At 36.6% G+C, this 25,835-nt stretch overlaps 1 protein-coding gene across 1 annotated transcript; it reads left to right on the top strand.

The window, feature by feature from the left end:
- Positions 1-206: 206 nt before the first annotated feature.
- Positions 207-10,299, top strand: LOC149813239 (ultraviolet-B receptor UVR8-like). The gene is made up of 6 exons (XM_089991914.1): positions 207-681; positions 2,377-2,586; positions 2,702-2,812; positions 7,471-7,839; positions 8,056-8,163; positions 9,739-10,299. Exons 1-6 carry the CDS (start codon positions 346-348, stop codon positions 10,075-10,077), a joined length of 1,473 nt encoding a protein of 490 aa, XP_089848040.1. The 5' UTR covers positions 207-345; the 3' UTR covers positions 10,078-10,299.
- The last annotated feature ends 15,536 nt before the right edge of the window (positions 10,300-25,835 follow it).

The raw sequence follows: 25,835 nt of genomic DNA, 5'->3' as shown, positions 1-25,835 counted from the left end.
TTCAGTTTTGTATCCTCGCTTTCGAATTCCGGCGTCTGTTTCTCTGAATCTGGGTTGGAAAAGATCGTGTTTGTAAAGTGAGTTTCAAAGTTGGCACCTATTTAGGGTTTCGATTTGCCGACCTTTTGCGGGATTATGTCTTCGTTTGTTTTCTTGTTCTTTCTTTCACTAGATTGATGTTAAAACCCGTTTCTTTCTTCTTTCTTCTTTCTTTTGAGAAATCATTCTTTCCGGTATCATCCTTATGTTAGTTGAATCAGTCTAGGGATTTTGTTTTCTTTCCTCCCCACTCCTTTTATCCCGTTTCTCTTTTTTTTTCTTTTAAATAGTTTCAGTTTATTGCTTATGGCGAATCGGACGATTTGTTTAGAGGAGTTGCCCGCTCATTTACTTCTAGAGATCTTGAATTCGGGCCGCCTCCGAGCTGCTGATCTTGCCCGCTTGGAAGCCTCCTGCCGAACTTTCAGAGGCTGCCAAGGACTCGTTTTCCCACACAAATTCGGCTCTTTGGTCGAATTTGCTGCCTTTCAGCTATGTCGTACATGTCCGATGTTCCGGGCTTTGCCTTTGACATTGCGGAGTGAGCTTCTCGATCGCTGTGGTGGGAAGTGGAAGCTCGTGTTAAGATTTCTGCATTCGGTTGAACAGGCATTTAGCACAGTCGAGACACCATCAGGCAATGTACTACTTTTTGTCACGTTCCAAGTGTATGCACATTTTACATCCAAACCTTTTAATGTGGTTTGCTATAGCGCTCATCCTTGTTGGTTTGGTACAGTGTACTCTTTTTATAATTAATTGGTCTCATTTTTATAATTATTTTCACTCAACTTATTGTTAGCGGTTTCTATAAATTTTTCCTTTGGTTTTTACTCTTAGTTCCACGAACGGCCCTTTTGCTTATCCTTTGGTAATGGAATGAAAGGAGTCTCTTGCCACTGTAAGGATTGCCATCTAGACACCATTTCACTTGACCTCTTAGTGCACCTTTTTCAAGTCTTTATAGGTCTTACAAGTAATTTTTAGAAGACATTTGCCTTTATGGGTTATTCTGAACTTCCTCTAATGTATCTGCACCTTATTCTATCCTTTCTTCCTTCTTCAAATGTCAGTAGTAGTATAATTGTATTGGTTCATGCATTCTTTTGATGGTATTTCAAACAAAGAGTTACTTGTTGATCCTTAGTTTTCTCTAGGTTGGATATCTTGGATCAATCATAATTCATAAATGCTGTGACTCTCAAAGCCATCAACATGGAACCCAGTTGTCGGAATTCACTCTATCCCAACCTAAGAGGCCTTCTACAGTAACCATAACCTCCTCCACATTTTCATATCTTCTGAACATATACTTCATGTGCTTCTCCTTGATAATTTCAATCCTCTCATTTGCTTTTTCTGTAGGCTGACTGAGCTCCACTATGCAAATATAGTACAGCATGTTATATGTACTGTTGATGCCCGTTTGTGTGGGGTCCAAGCCTGTGATGTAGCTTGCCTGTAAGTGAATAAATATCCGTCTATGCTCCTCCTTACACTCTTCATTGACATTGATAAGTCAATGGAGAACTAGGAGAGCTTGCAAGAAGGAAAAAAGAAAGAATCAGAAGTTCTTGAAAGATGCCCTTAAACAAGGCTTGTTTGTAGCTGACAAGTTGCAAGTTCATATTATTTATTGGACTCATTGTAAATGCATATATATACATGCATTTACAATATATATGTATATATATATATATATATATATATATATATAATGTGTGTGTGTATACGTGGGTTGTGGGTTTGTGTGTGTGCACTGTTAAAAATGTAAATATATATATGTTAGGTCAGTATCTAACTAGTAAATAGTCTAACTAGGTTAGTTTTCTTTTGTTTATTTTTTAGTTTCTTGTCAGCCAAAAGGGGCATTGGAGAGAGAGCCCAACAGCTCTATTGGAGCCATTGGGATCTCTTCCAATGTCTCTTTTTGGAGACCTTTGGCTGTGTATAAATAGGGGTAAAACTCCCTCTCATTTGTAAGCTTTCTTCTATGAATTTACATCAATAAGAATATTATTTTTTTCATCTCTTGTTCGTGTGCCCTTTAGTGGGTGTTTGTGAGTGAACCCATTTGTGGTTCTTTGTATGCTCTTGTTGGTATTTTGGTGGAACTCTTTTGAGTGTCCACTTTTGGTGATTTAAGTGAATATCTACAGCGGAACTCATTTCTTTACATGCGCTCCTTGTCCCTTGTACATTTATGTGTACATATATGCATGAGTGAATATCTAAGCATCATCGAACAACTCTTCGCATGTTAGTGGGCTAGATACTTTTAGCATTTATAATTGTTTTTTGGTGGATGCTGATGGAGAAAGCACTTTGTCCTGACAGTTTCAGGTCACTACAGGAAGATACCACACACTTTTAGTGGATGACTCATCAACATATTCTTGTGGATCTAATTTGTGTGGAGTTCTTGGCCATGGTCCCAATACAACACAATGTGTAGCCTTTAGCCGCATTTCTTTTCCATTTGGATTGAGTGTGCTCCATGTTTCAGCATCTCATAATCATGCAGCTTTTGTCATGCACTCAGGAGAGGTTTGTGGTCTTTTTGCATACTTTTTAGTATGCTCCTACTTATTATGACTTTTTATCACACTCTTTCTTTTTACCTATATATTGTCTTAAAAGATTTTTGCACCTTTCATATTAGGTATTTACATGTGGAGATAATTCATCTTTTTGCTGTGGGCATGGAGAAGTGGGTCATTCCATTTACAGACCTAGGCAAGTTGAGGCATTGAAAAAGATTCCTTGCAAGCAGGTAAAATTTGTGTTCCATTAAAGTTGTTGATGCACTACACTGACACTGGAGTCATTGTGCTAGTGCCCTATTGCATCAACACAATGATCAAGTGAAGCTTCATTAGATTCAGAAATTTAAAGTCATAATTACTGAACTTCACCATTTTAATAACGGGAAATTTGAAAAAAAAAAAACTAAATTTTTGTGCAATAATAAAAAACACACCCGAGCTTTCATTATTGTTACACACCTAAACTTTTTCATAGTTAATAAAAATACCCAAGGTTTGCTTCCGTTGTAGTTGCTATTAAAAGTGTGCTATAATTACCAAAATTTAGTTGTGTTTTTTTATTATTGCCAAAACTTTAGGTGTTTTTTTGAAAAATTTCTTTTAATAACATGCCTTGTATTTACTTGTCTAAATTTCACAACGGACTTTCGATTGTTCTATGCCATACTCTACTATACTAGACTAGAGCGCTCACCTTAATAAGTTAGGTGGGATCGATAATCGACCGTCTTTCATTTGTATAGTTAGTAGTTTTTCTAATCTAAAGTCAAGTCAAGATTCCAAGTAGAACTGGAGGAGCTTGCTAGGATGACTTGGTAAGCAAGCAACCTGTTATGTAGGCACCCACTCCCAGTTCGTTCTCTTCTTTCTTTTTGAGTCCTATTTCTCTCTGTGAGATATGTAGTTATGATTGTCTGGCCGCTGGGGGAGCCTTGTTTTTCATTCGATCTATGGAAGATACGTGACTGCTTTTTTTATCTATGGCTACCATGATGGGAGCAATGGTTCTCTCTATGGCTTTGTGTGAATCTCTTTCTTTGTGTTGAATGTTGAATCTTTCGCAATGAGCCTTTTCGGATGAGACGGTTTGTTTGGGGAAATTCCGTATGTAGCGGCTCCGATATAGACGTAGATAATATTGAAAAAGGGGAGCGGTCGAGTGCTCATCGAAACAAAGATGAGTTGGTCGAGTTGATTCCATCGAAACAAACAGATATAGCCTGCAGTTGGTAGGCAAACTTTATCCAAATGATGGAGTGGAAGCCTGGTTTGGAGCGATCCGACTGGGATTCAAAAAAGAAGCTCTATTTTCGATTGGGTTGGTGTTAAGCTTACGACCTATATCAGACAGACAAAAAAAGGCGCTAACCAGTCCCTTCCGAGAAAGGCTCTCCTTGTACGGTTTGGGCTCTGTCATCGTACAAAGGGAGTACAAGCTCGCAGGCAAAGGATCAGGCTTCCCCTTTGGAGGGATTCCCCGGCATCCTCGTTCTGTAGAAGCAGAAAGTGTTTGAACATTGACTATTCGACTTATTATCACATTTACTAGAAAAAGAACGGACATTCTTTCCATAATGATTTTAGTTAAGAATGGTGATGGAACTCATTTCAATAGTCCAAAAAGAGGTCAAACGAAGGCTATAAGTGGATTGTGGAGGGTCCCACGCTAGAGTGGTTGAGACTTGGTGAATGCCACATAAGACGGGCTGTAGGAAACACACAGGAAACACATGCTTATGGAGGGCCTGGTCCTGAGCCTGAGTGAAAAGCCCATTTCAACGCAAGTGACCTACAAATTGGCACTAGATGTCAGTTATGAACAATGGCATTCAGTATGGGAATTTTCAGCATAAATAACTTTATATTTGGCACTTTAGTTATTAAATGAATGAACTATGTTTTTTGGGCAAAATCATGTTTGTAACTTGTGATCTGAAGTATTAACCATCCCTTGACCTTTACCTAATCTTAGGGAACAGCCTTTATTAACCATCCCTTGACCTTTACCTAATCTTGGGGAACAGGGTCCATCACATTTTTCAATTAACTCGGGTGGTTGAAATGGATCGCTTTTTCCTTTTTAAGCTCTAGAAAATCTAAAAGTATAATGCAAATGTATAATTGAGTTGTAATATCATCTTGACAATTTATACTATATCATACTTCCAGTTTAGGTTAAGAAGTGTCCAATGTCTTGGACATGAAGTGTCCAATCTGTTGGACAAAGTGTCTAATGTTGTAGTTACATGTTCATATTTCATGTAAATCATCAATAATGAAAATTTAACACAAAAAACGGATGTGCATTTTATAATGGATTTTAACACTCTTTGTAGGGTATGGCTTTTTACTTCTCTCTCTCTCTCTCTCTCTCTCTCTATATATATATATATATATATATATATATATATATATATATATATGCTACAAAAAACACTATTTTTCACATTTTTTCTCTTTTTTTGCAGATGTAAACTTACAGTTGTGATCTGCATAGTTTCTTTCAGCGAAAACACATTTTGGATCATGTTTTGTTGCATGTAAGTTAGTTTTCCAAGGGCTTCAAAAGTTAACAGCCCACAATATGCCAAAAGTTCAAGATAAAAAATAATACTTTTACACAGGAAAAAAGGATGATCCAAAGTGTGATCCCTAGAAAATACACCAGGGGAACACATCTATGAGGTTGGATTGAGTGGATACAATTTGCACGTATGATTTCCGTCTAGATTGTTCATACAGTAGACAGTAGTGTGTGTGTGTGTGTGTGTGTGTGTGTGTGTGAAGATATAAATTTGCTACAGTCATTTGTACATGCAATCTAGTAGAAAATTTCATTTTTTTTATTTTCACTTTCTTTCATAGATTTAACCTTATAGATGTGATGTGATCCATATATCTTCTTTAGCAGAAAACATGTATTGTCTCATGTTTTTTTGCAACATCTAAGTTGGTTTTCCAAGGGCTTCAAAAATCAACTGCCCATAATGTACCAAAATTTCATGACTCAAAAAAGCATATTTTTACATCGAAAAAAGATGATCCAAAGTGTGATCCCTAGCAAACAAACCATGCTGGATGCATCTATGAATCAGATTGAGTGGATACAACTTGCACCTATGATTTTCCAACTAGATTGTGTGTGTGTGTGGTGTCTAGTTTTTCAAGACCTGATGTGGCCGACACTTCATGTTAGTGTCCAAGTAACATAGACAATGGGTAACTATGAGAAAAATAAGATGGTTTGACTTTGAAAAAGTATTTTGGAGAACTGAAATAACAATATATCTCAGGCGACAGACTAGGAACTAATGGCAAAGAGGAGACCAACAATTACTTTCTTGTAGGCCTCTCCATGAAAAGATATACTAATTGGGGTTTAATGTCAGTTAAGAAGTGAAGATGATGGTTACAATTCTTATTAGGTTACACTTTGCAGTGACAAAGTTCATTTGATATGGTTTTTCTTGTCAAGTTTTTATTATGCCAAAAGTATGTTCATTGCATAGAGTTGGCTAAGTTGGGAAATTGTGTGCTGTAATTGCTTAAAGTTAGTTGCCTTCTGGTCAGAATTTTTTTCCTTTGAGGGCATAAGGCTATAAGACAGTCTTATCTTAGATGTAAAAGAGTTGACACTTAGGTATTGCTAGACTTCATCATCTTTGATGTTGTAGATATGGTTCCACTTCATAACCTGTGAATTCTATACACAAGGGTACATAATGTTGTATACCTTCTTATAATGAGATTCAAATTTTGAATCCATGTTTTTTAACTTATTTGTTAAATGAATGACCTAAAAGACCTTTGTGTTTGATAAAACAATAAAAATCCTATTTATGTTTAAAAAAATATGAAAATGAGTCATCATTTGTGATTTATTTCCCAGTTCAATTAAACTAGGTGAATTGTGGTTCCCTTTCTATATCAAAATGATTTCCCAATTGTGCATATGCATTTTTTTAACAAAAATCCAAGTTCTGTGCTCAACATCTCCTGTAGTTGGAAGTGGGCTACCTTTAACATGAGGAACATGCTTCGGAAGGATCTAGCCTTTAGCTTCCAAAGCTGCTTTTGGGGGAGAAATTTCTAGGATATCTAAAAGCTACCAAATAAATAATGTCTGTATGTGCTCATGTATGTTTTCTTTTCTCAAAATGATTTTAGCATAAGGGCTTTTCCGCTTTGATATTTAGTTTATGAAATAAAGGTGGTTCTGGTTTCTGTCCTGAGTAAATATAAAAAGTGCAATGTTTTGAGAGAAAGGCATGATATTTCTTTTTCTTTTTAAACATAAGGCTCTGTTTGGGAGCTGGGCATCAGAAGGAGTTTACAGAATTGAAAAAGCAAAAACCCACAAATTCTAGAATTGGCAAATACTACCTACTGGGTACAAATAGAAAGGAGCAAACACTGCAGCTACTTGTGTTTTCTTGAATGTATTTTCAATTCCTTTCTCTGAGAAAATCATTGCTAAATTAGACTCTTACCCAATTCTTCAATTCCCACATTGACAACTTTCTTAATTCCAGTGCTACTAAGGATTTGATTGCATTTTTCCTCATGTTACTTCTTGAATCAACGAATAAAGAGAAAGGCTTGATACTTTCATCACATGAGCACAAAATGAAAAACATAAAGTACCAAGACATCACCAGAAAAACAAGAAAAAGAGGGGTAATGGCAAAAAGAGAAAGGTCATGTGCTATGCTAGAAATTTTAGTTACACCTCACCAGCATATGCACGGCAAATATAAATTGTACCCAATGTTCTAGGTAATGTCCATAGCTACTGAGCAAATTGTTTACTTCTTTTAGATGAAGGGGAAAGATTTGTTTATGTTTTTTTCAATCTTTGTGATGGACATGATCTTATCTTTTTCAGGTAGCAACAGGCCTCAGTTTTACTGTGATGCTAACTAGGCAAGGTCAAGTGTACACATGTGGAAGTAACTCTCATGGCCAACTTGGTCATGGAGACACTATAGACAGGCCAGCTCCAAAGAATGTGGAGTTGTTTGATAATCTTGCTTCTGTAGTTCAAGTTGCTGCTGGAACAAGTTACACCCTTGCTGTTACTGAAGATGGTGTTGTTTATTCATTTGGATATGGCTCCAATTTCTGCCTTGGCCATGGAGACCAACATAATGAACTTCAACCAAGAGCTATCTATTCTTTTAAGAGGAAAAACGTTCATTTACTCCGTGTTTCAGCTGGTGATGAGCATGCTGTTGCACTTGACTCCAACGGATATGTTAGTTCCTTGACTATACCATCTTGAAAATATAATCTTAACACAGGCGTATCATGTCATGTTATGATAATTAACTCTCAAGCATGCAAGGAGTCCTTGCAGTCTGAGGCTTAGTCATCTATCTTAAAAACTTTTAGATCTGTTGCCTAAGATCAAAGTCAGGGTCTTTCATCTGATAATTCAGCCTTATGTTTTTCCTTGAAATGGTGTTTGCAGGTGTATACATGGGGCAAAGGCTACTGTGGAGCACTTGGCCAAGGAGATGAGATTGATAAGACTACTCCAGAGTTGCTGGCAAGCCTCCATGACTACCGTGCGGTGCAGGTTAGCTGTAGTTATGATTTTTTTTTCAGCTTATAGTTTACTTCTATGCTCATCTATGTCTATTTTTGGTATTTTTGTGAGGTTAAACTGTAGAGACATGAGTCGCAACATCGGCAAAAATTTTTAAAATATTGTAAATTTGTCATGGTATTTTCAAAAGCAAAAATAACTGTAAGAATATGACATTTTCAGAATATACTTTTTCAAAATGTTGCAAATTTATTGGGATATTAGTGCTATATTAACACTTTTTAAAATTTTCTAGTTTTATCATTACATACAAAGCATCACATTTCACAAATTTTTGCTATGTGCATATTCATATTATTCCTTTTCGCATTTCTTTTCTCTTGTTCTAAGCACCTTGGTATCTCTTAATCAAGCTAGAAGTACTGCTAAGCAAATTAACAATAAAATGGGACAACAATTTTGTTGATTTTCGCAATTTTTTGGTATGATATTTCTTTTTCGTCCCCACCGAACACTTTAATATGACTAGGTTTTAGCTGGATTCCATGTTATAATGTTTCGTCCAGTTGTTTCTTAGCAATGATACTTTGCCATAGAAATATATGTTGTTTTTTCACTCCCCATTATATGAATTCGGCATTCCCAGCAATTGCTTAGAGTGCAATGGAGTTTTCCTAATGAGGGTCATGTCAAATATACCAGTTGCAGATCCTTCAATTTTCTTTTCTCCTCTCTTTCATTGGTTGTTTGTGTTACATTGCCCCTGGATCTTTGGGGCCTTTCTTCCCAAAGTAAAATGGTCCAGGGGGAGGGAATTGAAGAGAGTTCTAGTAAAAAGAACCTAAAGACCATATATAGGAGTTTGCTCACGTCTTTAATATATTCAAGAACATGATTCAAAGAAATTCTGACCATCAGTAGGTAGATTCTGTAATGGCTATATTGGCGGCACCTAATAGTCAGCAAAAGGAAGTTAAGTTGCTGACTGGTGCTGACTATAATGGACAATGATAGGCAGACCAAAGATTGCACACCGCAGTCTAAGTGTGCTTCTTCGTTCACAAGCCTTGGACATGCTGTCAAGATTCAGTTTAGGCACGACTCCATATTTAGTTCTGGTCTTAGAAAAACTATGAGCCTGGTGCTGCTCCTTGGTTTACTTTGTGACTAGGGCAAAGTTTCTTAGTTGCAAACGGAAGGACTGCTGGCTCTGGAGCCTTCTCGTCTATTCCTGTAGGAAGGCAATAGTGCTTAATTGGTCTTGTCATCTGGCTAAGCAGATTTTAAAATCCTAAGAGATGCTATTATGATGAATCATTTGTTTCTGCCCATATTTTTATTTTGTTTGCTCATATTTTCATGTTTAAACAGAATTGCTTGGATAATTTTTTAGGTTCTAATGATCTTGGTTCCACTTGGTTAGTCATGCAGCTTGTTGCTGTTGATCAGACTGCCCAAGTCAGCATGACTTTGATACTGAACTTTGACCAAGTCAAATTATTGTTCAGACTTTGAGCTGAGCGGTTGAGCTTCATATGCTATATATGACTAAAGGTGCCTAGTAAATATTTGATTCTTCACAAACTCTCCTGCTTTCTGTGCCAGGTCTGTGCTAGGAAGAGGAAAACGTTTGTTCTGGTAGATGATGGTTCAGTGTATGCATTTGGATGGATGGGATTCGGAAGCTTGGGGTTTTCTGACAGGGGCAGCTCTGACAAAGTTGTGAAGCCGCGAGTTCTTCACACATTAAAAGGGCACCATGTATCACAAGTTAGCACAGGGCTGTACCATACTGTGGTTGTTACGGACCGTGGCCTCCTTTTTGGGTTCGGGGATAACGAAAGAGCACAGCTTGGGCATGATTCCCTGAGAGGATGCCCTGAACCAACTGAAATCGCAACACGGTGGATGATGGATGAGACCAAACCTGTTGAATGTGCGTAAGCTCCACTATCCAACCGATTATGTCTGACTCCAATTATATTAAGTAGTTCTGTACTATATGCCAAAAACTCACTGTTTGAATGTCATTTCATGTGTGTAGAAGTCTAGATGCAGAACCAGGCGGTGAAATAGATCTGTAAGGTTGTTAGTGTTTAACTGTTGTATTGGCACATTTTGTTTTTGTTTTTATTTTGTGAGAAATCTTGTAGCATTGCTTGCGAATAGCAGAGTGTTGGTGTGAAATTGGAGTTTGACTTGGGCGTTTGTTACACTCCCACCCCACGGAAGCCTCTTTCCTTTGAAAGGGCTACTTTGGAGGGAAAGTGCTTCCCCGTGGGGGGGAGGGTTGGTGGTGGTGTGAACCCATTTTGACTGTGAAGCTGTTTTTTTGCATTTATTATGTGGGTTCCACCATATATTTTCTGTTTGGTCCCTGCATAAATTCCCTCCTCCTTTGGAGAGGGGAATAAGCTAACCATGATGGCCTTCATCTTGTGTTGTTTGCCTCACATTTTCTCTTCACTCTAGTTTATTTTGATTTGATTTCCTTTTGTGGTCGTACTTTTTAGGACACGTTTGCATGCCACTTGAAGGGTTGAGTTTCCGTGTAAATGCACCCATCACGTCAACATGAACATCGCGGGTACCGGTTTGGTTTCGGGTGAGAACCACCCAATCGGCCCAACCGAACCGGTCCTATATATAATATGAACTTATATTTTTGAAAATTAAATCATTTGCCCGAAGGCCCATCTCTTCGGTCCAAAAGAAAAACAGCCTAAATCAAAATGAAAAAACCCTACCCTCAACTCCTCAACCTTTGCTGCAGCCTCCTCTCAGTCCATGGCTTCATGTCACGGAGCTTAGTGCTTCTCTTACTCGCCTCACATAGATTTTCAGTGGATTTTTCTCTTTTTTTTTAATATGAAATTTTTTGTTTGTTTGTGACTTTGAGGATAAGGTAATAGATTTCAAGATGTTTCCCCCGGACTTCGTTTATATGTCATGGTTTATATGTCAAATAGGCTCAAGGCCTTTGTGTACCTGTGGCCTGATCTTTGTGAAGCTTCAAGATATTATGGTTTATATGTTATGATTTTAGGATGTTCCATTTACAAAAAATGTTCTATTTCAAGATGTTTCGGGATGTTATGGTTATAGTCCCATTTACAAAAAAGATTAAACATAACTTCTTTGCAAAAAATTGGGTAAGCATTAAGACCGTAATCGGGATTCAACCGGAACCAAACCGGACTGGTGGTTCGATTCTTGGTTGGATCCATGAAACGAGCGGGTGGTTCATGGTTCGCAATTTACGAAACCGGCCCTTAACAGATGGTTTTCGGTTCTAGGATAGGAACCATCCATCCTGGAACCGATCACCCCTACCCCGCATACTGTAGTAACGCTTTCCAATGGGGGTGTCTGATTTGTTTACTTTGAAGGGCTCTGCACAGAAGGCAGTGCAGAGTTCCCTTCTGTGTTGGACAAACATCGCAAGATTATGTCGAGCAAGGCTTGATTTGGCACGTACCAGATGGATTTTGCTTTTAGGCGATCATGTTGCGCTCTAATATAGGAAAAGCGCTCCAATATAGGAAAAAAGGAGCCGACCCATAGGGCACGTTTGAAAGTGAGAAAATACTAGAAAAAATTGAAACTAGGAAAGAAAACAAAAATAATGACTGTATTGTCTTTTGCAAATTGGTGCTCTTTCTGAAATCCCTACCAATTTGACAAAATCTCCAGCATGTCTAAAATTTCAATTCTCGACTTTTTGAGGAATTTTTTGCTCCTTGGCAACGTTTGCAACTTATTATTGCTAATCTCTTCAAAATGTGGGAACCTCTTTTTACTTTAAACGACATTCACACCTCGGGGCAGAGCCATAATTCTAACCTAGGGTGGGCACAAATTGAAGTAAAATATAAAATAAAATAATTACTAATAAATTATATTAATTTATGATATTTAAAAAAAAATGAATCAAAACTCTAATCCTATAAGCTTCATAAATTAAAACCATAATTAAATATTATGTCATTCTAAAAAAAACAAATCAAAACCTCAATTCTAACAAACATAAAAAATTATGATTTATGTTAATTAATAAAAAAAGTCCAATATTCTAACCAAAATCCAATCACACAATATTTATTGATTCATGCCTAATAGTAATTAAAAAATGCACAAAAAACTTAGAATTATAAACTATTTGTTTATGTCAATATAAAAACACCAAATCAAAACCCTAAATCCTAACAAACATTGTTCATAAATACGCTAATTAAACAAAAAACTTCAAAATAAATATTTATGTCATATGACAAACCAAAATAAAAAAATTATATTCTTAAAAAATCAAAGATTTAGGGATTTGATAACCAAAATTAAGTCTTCATTAATGAAATCATGCTTAAATAATTGAAAAGAAAAAAGCACAAAAATACCCTAAAACCCTAGTTACATACATATTCAAGTCATTGGGAAAACCCTAATCAATACCCAAAGTCCAAAAAAGCATAGGTTTAAGCTAATTGAAAAAAAACTCTAATATTCTAACCAAAATCAAGTATTCATTACTCATGCCTAATTTTAATTGAAAAATAAAACACAAGAAACCCTAACTAAACATTCATAGTATTTCCAAAAAAACTATGTTAAAAACCTAACCCTAACATTACATTAGTCTAATTGAAAAAAAAAATACCAAGCCTTTAAAAAAATTGGAAAGAAGGAGACAATGTCTTAGCCATCGGGGCTAGGGGCGTGCACCAGAAAGGCCGTCGGATGGCAAACAACCGAATCTAATCCGGCAAAGTTGAGAGAGAGAGAGAGAACCTCAAGGGGTATTGCACCACTGTTGGTGCTACCAAAGGTGAAGACAAAGAATGAGAGAGAGACACAGAGAGGGTTGTGGATGTGGGAGGATGAGGGGTGTGGGCACTAGTTACGAAGATCTAGGTGTGCCCACCCTAACCCGACCATACATAGAGTCAGGACAGGCACTAGCCATGAGTTTGGGTGGGCACAATCCACCCTAATCTAAACCCCCTACTGGGGAAAATTTGGGGCACATGCCCACCCTGGTCTCAATGTATCTCCTCCCATCACAACTCATTGTTGTGAATGTCCCAAAAATGTTTGAACCTCCTTTTACTAAAAAAAAGAACACATAAGGGGCACATGTAGGAAGACATTCTCAAGTATAGTACAACCTTCGCAAGTTATAGTTACGAAGGTCTTCAAAATATGTGAACCTCCTTTTACTAAAATCACATAAGGGGAACATGCATGAGGACATTCACAAATATGTGAGGACATTCACAAATGTGTGAGGACATTTGCAAATGTGGGAGTCCTTTTACTAAAATCACATTAAGGACACAGGCAGGAGGACGTTCGCAAATGTGTTTAGACATTCACATGCGAAAGTCAAGACACTAGCATGCAAAAGCCAGGACATTCACAAATGTGGGAGTATTATTTTGACAAAGTTTTTTTTTTTAAGTTGTAAAGGTCTTTTTACTAAAACCACATGAGGGGCACAGTCAAGGGGACGTTCGCAAATTTGTGTGGACATTCACATGCGAAAGTCAGGACATTCACAAATATGAGATTATTTTTTCAACAATATTTTTTTAAAGTTGTGAAGGTCCCCAAAATGTGTGAACCTCCTTTAACTAAATACTCTCACATTTGCTAATGCCCTCGCACATTTGTGAACGTCCTCATGTTTGTGCCCTTTGAGTTGTGAAGGTCCCAAAATATGTGAACCTCCTTTAACTAAAATCACATAAGGGGCATAGGCAAGAGGACGTTCGCAAATATTGGAGGACATTCACAAATGTGGAAGTATTTAGTTAAAGGAGTTTCAGGCATTTTGAGGACATTCACAACAATGACTTGCAACGCCATGCTATATTTGTGGAAGTCCTCTTGCTTGTACCCCTTATGCATTTTTTAGTAAAAGGAGGTTCACACATTTTGGGGACATTCACAACAGTGACTTATGAATGTCATGCTATATTTGTAAAGGGGCAAAAATATTCTAAAAATTTGAGAATCAAAATTTTGGACATGCAGGGGATTTCAATAAATTAGTAATCGTTTCAAAAAGCACACCATTTTGCATGGCCAGTGCAACCAATTTTCAACATTTCCAAACTAGCAAAAAAATTATAAATTTTTTTCTAAAAAGTATAAATTTTTATAGGAAAAATTCCTTCCACCTGTGGCGTTGAAAGAATTTTTCCTATCAAAAGAAAATGTGTTGAATAAACAAAAGAGAAGTGGCTGTTGCAACTGGTTGAACAAAAGAGGGTAGAAAATGATCAAAATTTTGAAGGATGCAATCTTGAAGGTCTGGGTGACAGCAATGAAGTTTCAGTGACCGGTGACGATGGCCTTCCTGGCGTCATCCCTGTACATGTTCTCCTTCTTCTAGTCAACAATGTCCTGCTCGTCATAGATCTTGACTTTTATATAGATGATGTGCATGCCAACGTAGGTCTTGGGCATGGCGTTGAGCACATTGGTGATGATCTTGAACTACTCACTCTTATCCTTGGCCACCACCGCGTTGGGGGTGAGCCTGGCACCACTGATGTGCCTCGCCAGTAGTTTTTGGTCATTGGTTGAGAACCACTTAGGAAATCATTCCTTCTTCAGCTTCGAGTATCGCTTCTCTTCAAAAAGGAGTTGTCAGACCTTGAATGGGATGGGAAAGTGATCGAACCCAACTCTCAAGGGATCAATTCTATCGATCTAGCCTAATAGAGTGTATATCCAAGCTTGTGAAGGAACAAAGTCTTGTGGATTTGAAAAATGAGGCAGATGGCAATGGCATGATTAAAAGAGAGAAATATGTTACTGACTAGCTAACGATGAGCAGGAATGAATGAATGAGTGAGGGAGCATAATCTTTCCCTCATGAAGCAATCACACACATGAACTATGAATGAAATTTAAAGGTATAACTCAATAAATTTCATTGAAGAATAAAGGAACTATATATACCTAGTTATAGAACAAAAAAAAGATATTAAGATAAAGTGTACATCCACAGTCCCTCCCTATATGGGATTATAGGGAGGACAACCCACTAGAGTCCCAGCTTGGGTAGGACTCCAGGCTGGGGTGGACTTTGATAATTAATGCAAAGTTCCAAACAAGTTGAGCGACTACCACTAGGGTGGATATTTTGGGTCGGACCTTAGGCAACTTCTTTGGATCAGATCTGGATCAATCCGTAATAATTCACTCATCTCAAACACACCTTGTCCTCAAGGCGAGTCTCCAAATACCGAACTGCTATTTGATCTTCCTCTTCCTAGGTTGCTTCATCAACACAACTTTTGATCCACTGATCTAACCCCCCCTCCCCCCTCTGTGACCAAGTGATCATCCTTCCATTGCCTTCTTTTCCCAAGTAAAGAACTCATCTAGATCCAAGTTCTCCCAAACTATGAGAACTCCATCTTCACACTGAAGTAGTGGTCCCGCTCTTGTATGCCTGTGTAAAATAGGTCCATCTATGGGGCAAGGCCCATAACTCGACCAATGTGCTCACCTAGTGCTCCTGCACCCCTTTGGGGTTCAACTGGACCTGGATCTTGGTGGACCGGTGGGTTACAAAATTGGTTTGGGTAGATTTGATGTTGATTTATTGGGTAATAAGCTTGTGTTTGAGCATATGTTTGATTTGGATATGGGTTAGGAGGGTGAGGCTAAAGGTTTTGGGTTGGAACTGATTGAATCTGCGCAGGATTAGGGTTAATGGCATTATGCATTCCAATTAGGTAGGTCTGAGACGAGTGTTGAATTTGGTTAGAAAAATGGATATGGGGAGGATTAAGATTTGTTTTAACAAACTTAAGTTTAGGTCTATTTCTATGGTTTTTGGAGGATATGAGGATCTACAGTAGGTTTAGAAGGGTCCAATATAGGACACTTGGATTCAAGATATGAGTTTGAATTTAAAAAAAAATTAATTGGATTTGGGTCTTGAGAAAGGTCTTGGATGGGTTCTAAAGGAATGATGTTTATACTGGATCTTGATTGAGTTTTGACTTCTTGGGTTTGGTTAGGCTGAGGGATGTCTGAATGCTTTTCTTTTTCCCTGTTCAATTCATTTTCAACATCTAAGGCATGCTACATAGCTTGGTCAAGAGAAGTGGTTGTGATGCTTCTCATTTTTTTGAATATCCAAAAATCTTATCCATCAATATACATGGTACTCTGATTCTCTATGGTTCCCTAGATATGGGTCATCAATTTCATGTGATAAAACTAGTTTGTGTGTTCTTCTAAAAATTTAGAGCCTTAAAAAAAAAAGAGGTATCAAGCTTAGAGAATTTTTTGAAGTTTAAAAAAATATTAGGTCATCATGATCCAAATACTAGATTTGTAAAATGATGATATCTATAGATTGAGATTTTATTTTTCTGATCTATAAATTGAGTTAGGTTTAGGACAAACAGGGCTATCTACGATGATTTTTTAGGATTTTTGGGGACTAACAGGGGATCAGGATGAATTTTTAAAAACATGACTTGAATATAGGCCTGTGCTGATCCTTCAAAAAAATTGGCAAAATTTGGTCTAACATCTGAAAATCGGATTGAGTCATTAGATGTTAGATTCTAATGATTCAAATTTTAATTTAGAAGTTTGGGAATCGAAAAAACTATATGAGTATTATACAAAGGCTGAAATCACTGCACAAAAACCGAGAAGGGCATGGACCCTTGCTATGTTGCTCAGTGCAGTATGATTGGTGAGCATGGCTTCCCAAAAACATTTGCTTTGATACCAATTGATAGAACCTAACTCCAAGGAGATTGGTTCTATCAGTTCAGGCCTAGCGGAGCACATATCCAAGCTCATGAAGGAATAGAGCCTTGCGGATTCAAAAAATGAGGTGGATGGCGATGGCACAACTGAAAGAGAGAAATATGTTCCTGACTGGCTAACGATAAGCAAGGATGAATGAATGGGTGAGAGTTGTAAACACCCTAAATTTTCCTCAATCATTTTTAAACACAACCATCGTGCAGTGCCAACCGTGTTAGGTCAGTGTAGGAGTCCAACCCCAAGTTTGTGTCAGAAAACTACCATTTTATCCACTTTTATTAGGAAAATTATCATTTTACCCCTAGGTCATCCCAAACTCGCAATCAGTCGGAGTCATCCAAGCTCATTGGTCAGTTCAAGATAGTTAGAATATCAATCATTTCAAGCTCATCTGAGCTCACAATGAACAAACCATTTCTATTTCTGACCATTCCTGCCAAAATGGGATCATTTTTTCAGAAATGAGCTCATTTCTCACTCAAATCCAAGTCAATTGTCTTCGAGTCAGTCATTCTCAGTCAGTCATATTCCCCAGAGTCTAGCTTAAGCTCACCAAGAGTTCAAGTGTTCCAGTTTTAGTTCAAAACTACTTCCAAGTGTCCAGTAGCCCATTTTAGCCCATTTCAGCTCATTTAGCTTAAATTGAGCTAAGACCAACCAGTTGAGCTAGTGTTCGAGCTTCGATTTTAGTTCATCTCAGTATTATTTATCTTTGTTTCAGCTCAAACCCAGCTCTGGTTCGTAATTCACTTCACTTCAGTGATCATTCTGTATCATTTCTCTAAAAATGACAGTTTTTCTTGAAAATTTAGTCGAAAAAGTCAGTTAAGTCAGTGTCTTGTCAGTTCAATTGAGTTCTGAAACCCAAGAGCTCAGCTCAATACAGTTCAATCTAGCTCAAACCTTAATTGTCAGTGTCACTCTGGTCTGGTAGAACCCGAAAACCATTTCTTGAATCATTTTGCAAATTTTATCAATTTTAACACTTTTTGAACTGGTACAAGTGTCAATCGGGGTCTAATATCCAAATTTCTTCATTCAGGGTCTGCATTTCGCATAGCATTTCTCAGCATTTCATCACATTTTATTCCATTTTCGAAGTCTAGAACTCCAGTTTTATAAATTTCAATCCAGATTGAGTTTTAAAAGTTTTCAGAAATCAATTTCAAACTCTGGGTTTCCAAAATTAACATTTTTACCCCCAAGAGTCTAAATTTAGAAATATTTTCTAGAGAAAAACAATCTGGATTTCTTTCAAACTTAAATTTTCAAATTCAAAACTGGATTTGCTTCACAACGAGGTATTGAACTTCAAATTCTGAGCTCATCTCAAAAACTGCCAAAAATAGTTTGTTTCGTCCAAAAATTTTCTAAAAAAAACCATTCTACCCCTATGATTCTCAAAATGAATTTCAAATTTGGAAAGTGAGCCCACTCTGAGATGGCTTATCTACCTGCATTTTTTTTAGAAAAAAAATATATAAACATTTCTTTTGCCTTATTTCATTATTTCTTTTATTTATTTATTTTATTATTATTCCTTTTTTTTGGAGGTGGGACCCACAAGAGGGGTCTACCAGCCCCCTCTCCCTTCCTCTTCTTTCCTTTTTTTCTTCCTCTCCTTTCCTTCTCCTTTTTCTTTTCTTTCCTTTCTTTTTTTTTTCTTTTCCTTCTTTCTTGTTTTTTCTTCCTTTTCTTTCTTTCCTTTCTTCCTTCTCTTTTCTTCTTTTCTTTCTTCCTTCCTTCTCTCTAACCTTGGTCCAACCCACTCACGTATCACCTCCCTCCTTTTCTTATCTTCTTCCTCCTTTCTCTTTTCTTCTTTCTTTCCTTTTTCCCTTTTCTTCCTTCTTTCCTTTCTTTCTTCCCTTCTTTCTTTCCCCCCTTTTTTCTTTCCCTTCCTTATTTTCCAGCCACCATAAGGAGGCTCATTCACGTAAACCAGCCTCTCTGATTTTTAACCCTTTTTCAAGACTTTAGCCATATTCCATCAAGACCTAAGTTTTAGGTTCTAATTTAAACAAACAAAAGATCTCACGCCAGCCCCCTTAGCAACTCCTTCTCAGCCCTCTCTCTTCCCACAACAACTCCCCAACCATCAGCTATTGCATAAACTTCCACTTTGTTGCAGTTACCACCACCAAAGTAGCAGCCTCCTCACAGCATAATCTCCACCCTGCAGCAAAACCTTGGCTTCAACCACAACCGTGGCAACGAGATATCACACAACTCCCTCTTTGCATCTAACAGTAGCTTCCTCCTGGTAGCTGACCTTGGTGATCAGCATCTCCTCCAGTCGTGGCAGCAAGCCATCATCAAACTTCATCAAGCACGCTGCACCCCCCCCCCCCCCTTTCAACAGGAGCTATAGTTCCAACAAGTAAAACTTTCGGCCAGTACAACAGCCCTCAAGCAATCTCTTCAAGTCACTCCTTTGCCAAGGTAAATAAATACCTGCTTCTACAATTTCTCAACGATTTCATTGAGAATCCTGTTTTGAAACTGGATTCGCATGACTAAAAGGGGCTATTTCATGGTTTTATATTCTTGATTTATCATAGTTAAGGCTACCTAAAGGAAGAGATCCATCCAAATGATGTTACGACAATAAAGTTGTACATAATATTTCAAGTACAAGGTTTTGATGATGAGCAAGTGAATCAACTGCATTTCAGCTAAGGCAATGAAGAAATATGACAAGCATTGAAGAACTCAATGAAGAATCTTTGAAGACTTGTGTGCAAATGTAAAATTTATTTAATGTCTTAGATTCTTGTAAGAGCCTTACTTAGAGTGCATATTTCGGTTGCATTTCACCTAAAAAGTCTTTAGAAAAACTTTTCTAAAAGAACCCTTCATGAAAATCTTTTTAGAAAACTCTTTTATTAATTTTTCGTGTTTATTAGTCAACCAATAGACTCACCAGTCGACTAATCCTTTCGCGCCAAATTTTCTAAACAAAATGTCATTTTTGTCAAATTAGTCGACTAATGACTTTATCAGTCGACCGGACAGAATGTCTGTTTTCTGAAAATTTAGCAGTAGTCGACTAATGATTTTATTAGTCGACTGAACAGAACATGTATTTTCAGAAAAGTTTAGCAGCAGTCGACTGAAATATTTTTCAGTCTACTGATGATATTATCAGTCGACTAATTTTTTTTCTAGTCGACTAAGTTTCAAATCTTTAAATTTTCAAACGGCTCGATAAACATATCAGTCGACCGACGATAACTGTCAGTCTACTAATAGCTAATTATCAGTCGACTAACTACTGTTCCAGTCGACTAATTTTGTTGGTTTTCCTAAAACTTTTAAAAGGCGTGTCTTTTCATTTTTTAAACATTTTGATCGTTCAAAATAGACTATTTTGACACCCTTTCATACCCTCAACGTATGAAATCTTTCAATTATAAATATGAGTGCATTCTACACTCAAAAATATCAAATTCAATAGAATTATATTGAATTACTTCTTGCTTTTCACTCCTATTCATTCAAGTATTTGTTTTCTCACTCATTTGATATTTTCACTTTAGTTTTTCACTCAAATTCCTTTGAGAGATAGTGAATTTGTGAGTAGAGTATTTCAACAACCTCAAAATCCAATTGCATCTCATTTGCATTCATAAGAAGGGCTCGTAGGTTGTTTTGTAAGTTGTTACGTATTTCAATTTTCTGTAAAAGGAAGGACTCTTTGGTTTAAAGGAGTTGTTTGCTTTCAGTAGGTGTGTTACTGAAAGTGGGACCGGATTTGGTCTGTGTATGATCTTGTAGTTACACAAGGTTGATAGTGGAAATCTCAAGCTGGTTTTGCTTGGGGACTAGATGTAGGTCGTGAAAGACCGAACCAGGATAAATTATTGTGTTCTTTGTGTGTTTGCTTTGCTAATTGCAAAATCCGTCAAAATTCTGCAGACATTATTTAAAAGCACTATTCACCCCCCCCCCCTCTAGTGCTCGTTGTCTCGATCCTACTGTACTTTCATTTGGTATCAAAGCCGGTTTGCTATTATTTTGATTTGATCATCATCTAGCATGGCAACAACATCATCTCAGCACAAAGAAGGATGCTCCTCTGTTCGTCCTTCTCTCTTCAACGGAACAAACTATAGATACTGGAAAGTGAGAATGACAATATTCTTATAATCCATGGATCTCGAAATTTGGAGAGTTATTTCAGAAAAGTACCAAATGCCATCAACTGATTTCAGTCAATGGACAGATAAAGAAAAGAAGACTGTCTCACTTAATGCCAAGGCTATTAATGCATTGTATTGTGTCGTTGACAAGGTAGAGTTCAATCGCATCTCTCAATGCTCTGCAGCAAATGAAATTTGGCATACTCTTTTCGTGACTCACGAAGGTACGTTAAAGGTAAAGAAATCTAAAATTGCTTCTTTAGTTCCTAAATTTGAATTGTTTAAAATGAAGCAAAATGAATATATATCGGACATGGTAACAAGAATGACCGATATTACTAACACTCTGAAATCCCTTGGAAAAGAATATTCACAAGTGGATTTAGTCAGAAAAATTCTAAGGTGTTTAACTCCTGAATGGGAGAGAAAAACCACAGCTATTGAAGAAGCAAATGATCTAAACACTCTCACTCTTGAAGATTTGGTTGGTAACCTAATGGCATATGAAGTCCAACTTCAAGACAGACAAGAAGAAGAACCCAAGAAGAAATCGCTTGCTTTTAAGGCTACTTCTGACTCTGAAAATTCAGAAGAATATGAAGATGAAGATATTGCCCTCATTACAAGGCAATTCAAAAGATTTATCAAAAAGGAAAGATTTCAAAGAAAAGTAAAGAAAGCGAATTCTTCCAATCTCAATGAAGTCAAGTGCTTTAACTGCAAAAAGGCAAGACATATCAAGAAAGATTGTCCTCTTCTAAAAATCAAGCCTAAGGACCAATTCAAGAAGAAAAAGGCATTTCAAGCATGTTGGGATGATAGTGACTCCTCTTCCGATGAAGAATCAAATGAAGAAGTCGCCAACATGTGTTTTGTAGCACAAGAAGACTTGGTAAGTCAATTTGAGTATGATGATTTATTAGAAGCATTTAATAATTTATATGCTAAATTTAAGAGTCTAAGTTCTAAAAACAAAGAGTTAAAAACAGAAAATTCAACTCTTGACTCTCAAAACAAAGTGTTACTTCAAGAGATAGAAGATCTCAAGAAGAAAAACTCTTGTCAAGCATTTGAGATAAAAGAAATTGGAATTAGAACCATTCTCTTACAAAAAAAAATAACTAGTCTAAAAGAAAAATCAAATGATCTTCTTTCTATAGTGACCAAATTCACAAATGGTCAAGAGAATTTAGAAAGACTTCTTGGTTCTCAAAGATGCTCGGTTGTGATCATCGCAAAAGAATTTTCCTCTCATAATATTCTCTCTCTTCCTTCTCTTTTCCTTTCTGACCTCTTATTTTCCTCCTTTTTGAAGGGAGAAAGATAAAAGACAGAAAGAAAGAGAGAAGAGAAAAGAAGGAGAGGAACTCTTTTGCGGGTCTCACTTGACCTTAATTTTGAAAATTTTTGAAATAACTCGCCTCCATTTTTGAAATATTTGCGGGAAAACTGGGAGACGGGATCCGCTCGTCGATACGAGGCTCGACCGTTCCTGGCGCCTTTACCAGGGGTAATCGAACCAAGGGTCAAATTTTATGCCTTTTGTTTTTGCTAAGAATTTATCTAAGAATTTATTCTAAGCCTAAATGCACAATGAATCATGTTTGTGCAAAATGCAAGGATGTATGCTCTTTTCAAAATGATTTGGAAATCTCCAAGTGTTTCTAAGATAAATCTTATGATAGAGTGAAGAAATGATTTCTGACTTAGAACTTAAGATCTAAAGTTCTAAGTTTTTAGAATAATCAAGAGCTTTGGGAAAATAAATCTGGGTTTGAAAAATGATCTTAAAACTGAGATGAGAGAAAAGAGAAGAAAGGAACTTTTCAAAGTCATAAATGGACTTTGAATTAGAAATTTGAATTTGGATGAATATTTGAAATGGAATTGAGTTCTATCTTTGAAGTTTTGAAATCAGAATGAAATGTGGGAAATTTAAAATAGAATTTGAGAAATAGAATTTGATTTAAAAGTTGGAATTTCAAGATGAAATCCGAATCCAAGATCTGGATTCTGAATAGAGTTCAAAGTTGAATTTTGAATTTAGGATTTGAAATGAGAACTTGATTTGAAATCTGGAATGAAATGGAATTGATTTTAAGAATTGGAATTAAAGTGGGATTTGGATTTGGAATTTTGAAGGGAATTGGATTCAAGATTTGGAATCCAAGATGGTATTTGGATCTGAAATCTGAGATCCAAGATAGGGTTAGACTCTGGATCCTAAGATGGAATTGGATCTGAAGTCTGAGATCCAAAGTAGAATTGGATTCTGGATCCTAGAATGGATTTGGATCTAAAGTCTGAGGTTCAAAGTAGAATTAGATTCTGGATCTTAGAATAGATTTTGGATCTGAAATCTGAGATCCAAAGTAGAATTAGATTCTGGATCCTGGAATAGATTTTGGATCTGAAATCTGAGATCCAAAGTAGAATTGGATTCCGGATCCTAAGAATTGGAATTTGGATCTGAATCTGAGATTCAATGTAGAATTGGGTTCTGGATCCTAGAATGGAATTGGATCTGAAATCTGAGATCCAAAGTAGAATTGGAATCTGGATCCTAGAATGGATTTGGATCTGAAACCCGAGATCCAAAGTGGAGATTGATACTTGGAAATCTGGATCCAAGTTGAGATTTTAACTTTGGTTTCTGGAATTTCAAAAATTGATTTGAGGATGAATTTCAAAGTCAAATTAGACTTTGAATTTGAAACTTGAATTTGGAATTTAGAAAATGAGTCAAGAATTTCCAAATTAATTTGAACTTTGAATTTGGTTTCAAACTCAAAATTTGGGCTTTTGAAGAGGAGATAGGATTGATGAGTTTGAAGTAGAAATTGAAGAAGAGATGTTCAAAATCACTTGGGTTTTTGAAAAGAATTTTTGAAAATATGATGCAATTCTATCCTGAATGATGAATGAATTTGAAGAATTTTTGAAATTGGTTTTTGAAAAGCTATTTCATTCTTTAAGTGAATTAAGAATGGGGTTGAAGATATAATATATCCCTGACTATGGTCATTGAATATATTATATAATAACCACATTTAAATTCAAGTGAAGAATAAAATACATTTTTGGTGCTTTTATAGAATTTAAAATGAAATTAACTCTCAATATACCCTGACTATGGCCATTGGTATATATTTTGAGTTAATTTTAAGTTAAATTCTAATAAAAGGAGAAAATATTTAAGGAAAATATGATGAATTTTGAAAATGGATCCAGTGTGGATCCAGTGTTATTTTGTAAAAGATAAAAATGCTAAGTTTTGTCCACACCCCTGACTATGGCCATTGATGTGGATCATCAACTTAGTATCAATTACCTCTTACGAAATGGTGCATGTGCCATTCGTGTTTCACCATTGTGAGAATTTGAGGAATGAAGGGGAAAATGCATGAAAACAAGCAATTTATGATGTTTATAATGCTCATCCATTCTACCTAAAGCAGGAAATGTAAATTCTCATTCCAATCTAACTATTACAATAGATGAAATCAGATGTACAGCCCCAAGTAATGATATCTTTTTCATATTTCCTGCAAAACAACTGGGTTAATATGAGAAAGGAAGAAAATTTTACACATATCATGTGGATATCTACAAAATGTTCATATGAATAATGACAAGACAGAGAGAATGATACATATACTCATACATATATATATATATATATATATATATATATATATATATATATATATATATATATGTTATATAGGTATATAGGTATATATATGCATCTATATATATGGATACATATGGCTTGAGAAATGAGATGAGTTAATGGTTTGCAAATGGTGGAGCTGGATGATAGTAGTAGTGGAACATCACAGCAATGCTAAGCACTGCTGTGAACCAGTGAAATTCTTACTGCAGTGACCACTATTGTGAGTGTGTGGAAATTACAGCAATGTTTAAACACTGCTGTGAGTGAGTGGGCTGGGGTAATGAGCTGGGTAAAAATTACCACAGCAGAAGGGTACACCGATGACAAGCTGGAACAGGGAGCACCACTGCAAGTGTTGCAATAATGGTATGAAGGTGAAGACAGTACTAAGATAGCAGTACAGGGGTGGCTGAACAAGATATGCAGTGCCATAAACATTGAGGTATGCAGCTGGTAGGCAAGATGGAATTTAAGCTGGAAGGTAAGTGCAGACACCAAGTTATAGTTCCATCAATCCTCTTGTGACCTCTCTAACCTTCATTCATATTCTTTGCTTCAGCGGGTTGAGAGAAGGGAAAAGACCCTCATTATACTTGAACAGAGGTTAGTGTAGGCCTGAGTGGACAAACACATGAAAGAGCATTATTGTTCCAATTTTAATCAGCATGCTAACCTTGTCATTCTCCTTTTGGAGGGATATTCATACTGATGATCAATCGACAAATCTGATGCTTGGAGAGATTTTTTTTATCAGGGCTAATGGGAATTGAGTCCCAAAACCAGTTTTTAATTATATTGACATAACCATTCTAAGAAACTTTATTGAAAGAAGTGGATCATGGATGAATTTCATTCATGATCTGAACCAGGGGAAATGGCCCTTCCCTTCTGATTCTGGAATGAACCAGGGAATTTTTTTTTTTTATTTCTTCCCCTCAACATGTGGAAATCACAACGTGATACTTGGATCTGAAAGAGTACTAAATTATTGTGAAATCAGAGTTTGATTGAGCTGCAACAACAGCTTCATTCCATTATATGAATGACCTAATATGGTTGAGGTTTGATTGGAGTATAATTACAAT

The sequence above is a fragment of the Nuphar pumila genome, chromosome 16 (assembly GCF_984573655.1).
Source record: "Nuphar pumila chromosome 16, dmNupPumi1.hap1.1, whole genome shotgun sequence".
Lineage (NCBI taxonomy): Eukaryota > Viridiplantae > Streptophyta > Magnoliopsida > Nymphaeales > Nymphaeaceae > Nuphar > Nuphar pumila.
The sequence above is the reverse complement of the archived record's forward strand: the minus strand, read 5'-3'. Positions and strand labels throughout refer to the sequence as shown.

Excerpts from the sequence above, each read along its gene's own strand:
- LOC149813239 (XM_089991914.1), top strand. The coding sequence starts at position 346 with ATGGCGAATCGGACGATTTGTTTAGAGGAGTTGCCCGCTCATTTACTT. Across the intron at positions 2,813-7,470 it reads AAAAGATTCCTTGCAAGCAG|GTAGCAACAGGCCTCAGTTT; the intron begins GTAAAATTTGTG and ends TATCTTTTTCAG. Across the intron at positions 7,840-8,055 it reads CACTTGACTCCAACGGATAT|GTGTATACATGGGGCAAAGG; the intron begins GTTAGTTCCTTG and ends TGGTGTTTGCAG.